This window comes from Rutidosis leptorrhynchoides, chromosome 2, assembly GCF_046630445.1.
Source record: "Rutidosis leptorrhynchoides isolate AG116_Rl617_1_P2 chromosome 2, CSIRO_AGI_Rlap_v1, whole genome shotgun sequence".
NCBI classification, from domain to species: domain Eukaryota; kingdom Viridiplantae; phylum Streptophyta; class Magnoliopsida; order Asterales; family Asteraceae; genus Rutidosis; species Rutidosis leptorrhynchoides.
This window is the reverse complement of record NC_092334.1, coordinates 617,219,396-617,226,371: the sequence shown is the minus strand read 5'-3', so window position 1 is coordinate 617,226,371 and position 6,976 is coordinate 617,219,396. Positions and strand designations below refer to the sequence as shown.

Sequence of the window (6,976 nt, the reverse complement as noted above, 5' to 3'; positions counted from 1 at the left end):
AAGATTACATGACTAAATGCAATCAACTAAACCAAATGAAATAAAGGAAAAGTACGGATAATTAGTGTGGTTATTTAACGATTAGCCAAATCAATAATAGTTCAACTTAAAAACAATAATTTTGGTTGTTTTATATTAATAAAACGGATTTAAGATAGATGAGATAACAGATTATGGAAATATGTTCACCTAGACTCTCTTCACGACTGTCAGATGTTTATAAACTAAAACCGGATCAATTACTAAGCGCCTGCAAATCAACCAACCGGTTTACCAAGAATTTCCTTGAGCAAACACTTCAAACTAGATTACACGACACAAAATTCCATGTAGCCTAAGACCTCGAACTTGTGGTTCATCGACTTGACTGACTGATAGACCTAAACTGCTATCTACGGTTCCCTATAATCAACAATCGTGCAAACTTTCGGTGTATACGATCTACCCCTGTTTCAACTAATTATTTCATACGATTCATCACCTTCTCCGGTTAAAGGCACAAGTGTCCTTAGTAATTTAATCAATTAACTTAATATGATAGACTCCAACAAACGCCACTGAAACTATCTTATACAAGTAACTAATGAAATCATATCACGCACTTGCTTTAGCCTTATCTCAATATACAACTGTCTTTTTATTGCTTTGGATATTTATTTCCGCTTTAATAGAATTAAGAAACCCTACCAAACTACTCTTTGCTATCCTTCTACTATGATAGAATCTGTTTTCTCAAATGAGTTGTCTCCTAATATTGTTGCTCTTACGAACAACCTTAGGTCATAGTTCCCTTGGTAACCTAAAAAGAAGTAGTATATTTGGGTCTCAACACTATATATAAATGAAACACCACTCTTAAGCTCCCTTTCTGACAATTTTATCCAGAACAACGTAAACCGTCTGTTTGAGCGATATTACAAAAACCTTCTAAAGAAAGCGTAAATATAATAATTTTATTGATTTCTTTTATAGTACATAAACGAACATTTCGTATTTTAATTAAGGGCTATAAACCAATCTCATTTTTCAAACAAATTATAACGATACACCATCAAATAAACATGATTGTAAAAATTGCCTTCACAAGTCAAGGGGTTCTTGCGAACCTTGTGAAGGTATGACTTTTGGTCATGACCCAGAAACTTCAGCCGCGATACTTTTAGTCGCGACCGGTTTTTTGTTCATGTAACCTTGTAACCAACGCCAAGAATAAGATACGCAAGGTCGCATGTGACTTTTGCGAATGATCTAGATCGTGACCTCTAAACTTTGAAAGATCGTATCGTTTGATTCTTTTAGTCACCATTTGCTTTGAAATCATGTATTTTTTCGAATCTGTCCGTTGGCAAAAAACCGAACTCCCTTAAAAATTTGAAATTCGATCTCATTTTGTTTGAGTCTTTTGTTTTTTTCCTGTTCAACATAGAAATGTTTGATTTTCGATTTGTGTTATCTATTATTTTGATTAAGTGGTTTCATATGATTATAATCAATATTGGTTGTATAATTAACGAATTACAAAAGAGAATATGATACAAGTTATGAGCCGTCAAACAATGAAAAACGTTAAATCTGAGCGTCGTGGCGGTTTGCCAATAGACAGAACTCGAAAATACACGATGTAAAAATAACAACAACAATACCTAATCTAACAAATGTAGGATATGGGGAAACGATTTAAAAAACGCTGACTAAACATAAGAATAAAAAATGTGACATTTCAAAGTTTTGATCTCGATCTGACATTTTGATCACTCGAAAGAGACGAATGTGACCATGTGTATGCAATTTATGACATTCGTAAGGAAACCTTGCGGTCTTGCATGTCCGGTTTTGACCTACCGATCTTGACCAAAAAATTCTCGGTTGTGGCCTAAGATTTCTCGGTCACGTGGGAAAATCATGCATTTGCAAGGTTCACAAAAACTCTTTGCGATGATGTGTGGGCGTATCATTATAGTTCGTAAAAATACGTTTTGGTTAATAAGCCTTTAATTAATTTGTTAGGAAACTTAAAAAGTTTCAAAAAAATCTAAATACGGAAACAACTCCGATAATAAAAGCCCAAAAAAGATATGTTCAGAGTTAGAAAGCCCATGTTCTATACACTTCATTTACATTTTTTTTTCGTGTTGATTGCAAAACTCAGACTACAACAATTCTGATATGGATCTCTGGCTAATATAATCAAGTAGAGGCGTAGAGGTGACTAAAGGGGCTCGGTAGATAGCAAGTCAAAATGGGCAATTTTGATCAAGTTGAGTTGACCCATAAAACTTTTGGTACACTCTTTTGCCTGATTTTGGCTAAATTCTGCTTCTGAGTTTATAGTTTGTGGAAGAACTATATAAGTTATGAAACAATGGGTTGAGGTATTATACAGACCGATTCAAATATGTTGCGTATAAACATTTTTGAATCTCAACATAGCTTTAGTTGACTTGAGCATACGTACCAAATTACGTTGGATTCAAGATTCAAAAGCAACCAATGTAAGAGTAGCTCAGTGCTACCCGATGCCTTAAAAGCTAGGACCCGCCATGTGGAAGTTTGACCAATATATGACGCAGGTTCAATCCCCACTCGAGACATGAATTTGCAACTCTTGTGACAGTGGGATGATGATTGGCCCGTCGTATAGTTGGGGACCCGGTGGAGGTAATTATCCGGCATCCGACCTTTTCGGGGTGGGTTTCCAAAGAAAATATAGAGTCGGGGTGTCCCTGCCAAAGTTACACCTTTTTGACCAAAAATTATTCAAAAGAAGGGTATGTATCATCATTATAAAAAATATGTGTATGAAAAAAAATCAAAATCATGGTTATAAAATTTGGTTATATACTGAAATAACATGAAATTCATCTGCTTTACACTATTTTGGACTTGTCCCACCATCATTAAGACTAAAACTTGTAATTCCACAACTATATATTGTACACTGAAGAAGAAAATATAATGATTTTTTGGCATCAACTTACATTACCTTATACAACATTCGCAATTCATTGCAGAAGTTGTGCAAAATATCGGTAGTTATTCCAAACTAGGAGCCTCTTCAGTAGGGTTAGACTCAAAAATATCGGGACTTGATGCGTCGGGTTCTTCTAACAACTCCCTTGATTGAATTGATTCCTTGTAAGCTGGAGTTTCTTTAAAATCTGTTGCGCCTTCGTTGTATGTTGCAACAGCAATTCCACTAGATAATAACTGTCATTTAACAACAACTTAACGTATATTGATCTTGCATTACTTGATTTAATATTTATACAAGAGATCTAATAAAGTAAAAATGTTGTATTAATTCTGCTGATCCACAATAGGAGATGTTAATATATCTTGTAGTACTCCAAAAAGTGTTGGCTTTTTAATACAACTAATATGACAGCCTTGATGCATACAAGTTAGAGCTAGTTTTTTATGTGATATTTCGATTAGCACTTAATTTTGATCAAACAGCATTCAAGTTCAACAATTAGTGCAGACCTAATTTATTCAGACATGCATACAAATACTCGAAAGGATTCCATATAAGTGTGTAGATGTGCTTTTCACAAGAACTTGTTTTTAAAGTAATCTGATTGTTAATATATAGTTAAAAGGTCGAGTAACTTACGCAGTCTTGTTAATGTGTCATCAAATGATCAGGATCGCTAAACTTACCATGTCGTCATAGAGTTAATTAGCACTCTTTTTGTGTTCTGATAAACGCAAAGAAAAAACAAGTTATCTATGCCATTCTCAACACTTTTTACATGTGGAATGTTTTGGTGGGTTTGATTACCTTTGAATGGTTCAGTGCCGAATGCTTAACCATTCAACATTCAGTGAGTTTGTTTCTGACATGACATTTGAATGACATATGGTGAATGGTTGAGCATTCAAGTACCGAACCAAGAGCCGAAATACTTTCTTCTCTTAACCATTAAACACCTAAAATTATATAATGTATTCTTTAAATTATATTTAAATTACTTATTAAGTAACTATATTGTTTTTTATTAATGCAAAATATTAGTAAAGCAAATTTACATCATTCATACTGTTCCTAGATTGATTATCAAACAGCTTATTGTCATCAAGAACCAACTTCATTCACAATATTTAAATCATTCAGATTATGACCCATTCAACGTTAAATCATTCAGATTTATCAAACACAAGCTTAGTCCAATGGCTAAATGAAATTGATCATAAAAAATGTTCCAAATTTCAGTGAGCTGAAAATAACCTAAACCAAACAGCCTCACATAAGTACAGGTTAGATAAGGTTTTCATGTTCAGACTATCGGTCATTATTACTTAAATGTACGATCTAACCAGATTATCCCGTGATCGTTTTCGACCTTTTCTCAAGCCATATCAAGACCTCTTGTCTTGTGAGGATATTAAGACCCAACCACTAACCAATCATGATATGCTTCTAACTTCAGATTAATTACTCTAAACAGTTCTGAGTTCCAAATAAGCACATACCCAATCACCCATTAATAAACAGTTATAAGTTCCAAATTTGCCAAAACAACCGGCTAATCATATCAGTATCAGCTTTGTATCAAAACAACTAGATAACATAATATAAGATAGAATGATTAAAATAATAAATATAAACAATTACCGCGAAAACGATACCGAAAGCCCACAAATACTCAACAAAGAAACCAAAACCATCCCATTCAGGTCCTTCCCAAAAATCCTTCTCAAGCCCAGGAAGATCAGGCAAAACATACCCATCAAAATTTTCAATCTCATCAGCAACTACTGTCCCAATTGAACTCTCATTAAACGACTCATCCTCTTTTGTCGACCCTTTTTTGTTCTTACTGTCGAATTTACCAGTTCTGACTTGTTTTTTAGATGCTGCTGAAACTATGTGAACACTTGTTTTTGTTCGTGTGGTAAGAAGAGATAGAGGTGGACGGTGGAGAGGGAAGCGGGTGTACGGTGTTATGGTGGAAGTGTTGCATAGAATCCGGCCACCATTGAGACACGACATTGCTGAATTTGAGTGAAATGGAAAGGGAGGGTTCTGTTATCAGGTTGGAGTGAGGGGATAAGGAAATGAACCCAGATTTCTTTTACCCGATTCAAGATCATATCGGGTTGGTCAGTTTCTATTTATATTTTCTATAGAAACTATTTATCTATATCTATTTTTTTCCTAAAAACTTAAAAATAAAGATATAATCATGATAGCGGTTTGCACAGATGTTCAGTCCCTATACAATTTTCTTGTTGTGACAGTCCTTGTTGTTTGCAATTTTTGAACTTACAGTACCTGAGACAAACGTCCGTAAAAACACATGTTAAATCATGTCATGTGACTTGCACATAAGGATATATCTGTCATTTTATATATTTTCTTTACTTCATTTTCCATTAGTTCATTTACATCCCCTTTCTTTACAAAACCTAGTATTCACCCTTACACAAACAAGAATTATGAGTTTAAACTCCAATCAAATCTTAATATCATCAAACTCAAAAATAAATCAAAATTATACCTATATCTAAATGGTATAGTGAAAATGAATAGTCCTATTCATTTTCCCACTTTCACCAAACTTAGCCCCTTAACTTTTAATTAGAACACAAATCGAACCCCCCACTTTATACGTTCACTTTTCCCCAAATTTCACAAGCTTAACCCCCCACCTTTTATTAAAATACAAATCGAACACCCACTTTACTAACTTTTTTTTTTATTATTCATTTTCCCACTTTCACCAAACTTAACCCCTTAACTTTTAATTAAAATACAAATCGAACCCCCCACTTTATACGTTTATTTTTCCCCAAATTTCACAAGCTTAACCCCCCACCTTTTATTAAAATACAAATCGAACCCCCACTTTACTAACTTTTTTTTTTTTTTACTAATATTCAATTTTCACAAACTTAACCCCCTAACTTTTATTAAAATACAAATCGAACCCCCACTTTATACGTAAAGTTTTTTCAAATTTCACAAACTTAACCCACTAACTTTTATTAAAATACAAATCGAACCCCCACTTTACTAACTTTTTCTTTTTAAAATAAAACCCGAACGCTAAAAGAAGCAACTTTCACAAAAGGAACAACCCTTCAATGTTATGTCGAAAAAAATTCTTTTTTACAAAATAGATCAAGACTTTTTTTTAACTCGCATTCAAAACGGAGCCCCCGGCGCGAAGCGAGGGCTCCACAACTAGTTAATACCAAATTGGTAAAAATCAAAGAAACACATATTCACTCAAGCTTATACCTAAAGCAACAACCACTTGTACAAATTCAATTCACGGTGATTCAAAAATTTTCTTCTAACTTCACTTATACCAAATCCCATTTCAATTACACCAGTGATTCCTTATTGCTCAACTACAGCCATCTAAAATTACTACAGAGATGAGCGATGTATCAAGCGATAAAAGGAAATGAAGATGGTGGTTGACGTGGAACATGTTTAAGCCCATTGGGCTGGCTGACTTATCCTTCACGGATGAGAATTACTTATCTGAGTCTTGCGTTCAATTCTTTTTAGATAACTAGAATTTTGCTTTTATTTAGGAGTTTGTGCTTGAGTCAGTTTGTTCTTGTTTCCCTTTATATTCCTGTAATTCATTTCCAGAGGGTACATTATCAATTTTTATCCAATTTGAGTTTTACAATTGCACTTTATTTAATCTTGTTGAAAGCGTTTGTTTCTTCAAGAACCACGTCCCCATCAGTTTAGTATCAAGAGCAAGGTTCGCTCGCTGCGATGACTGGCGGGAACAGTAACAAAGACGCCGAATCTTCGGAAATAACCAAAGGTATCGACGCAATTATGGCCATGCTAAAAAACCTAACCACTCGAGTAAATCGTATGGAGGAAGGGTGGCAAGCTATGAACCAAAAACATGACGAGGCAAGGAGGAATGGCCCCGAACCTCACCATAATACCCGTACATCACCACCACCGTTTCAAACACAACGACCACCAAACATCCCGCCTAAT

The 6,976-nt window shown here is 34.5% G+C and overlaps 1 protein-coding gene across 1 annotated transcript; it reads right to left on the bottom strand.

Moving 5' to 3' along the window:
- Positions 1-2,821: 2,821 nt before the first annotated feature.
- Positions 2,822-5,081, bottom strand: LOC139893538 (uncharacterized). Its single transcript, XM_071876709.1, has 2 exons — positions 4,616-5,081; positions 2,822-3,207 (listed from the first exon to the last, which is right to left on the bottom strand). Exons 1-2 carry the CDS (start codon positions 4,991-4,993, stop codon positions 3,034-3,036), a joined length of 552 nt encoding a protein of 183 aa, XP_071732810.1. The 5' UTR covers positions 4,994-5,081; the 3' UTR covers positions 2,822-3,033.
- Positions 5,082-6,976: the final 1,895 nt, after the last annotated feature.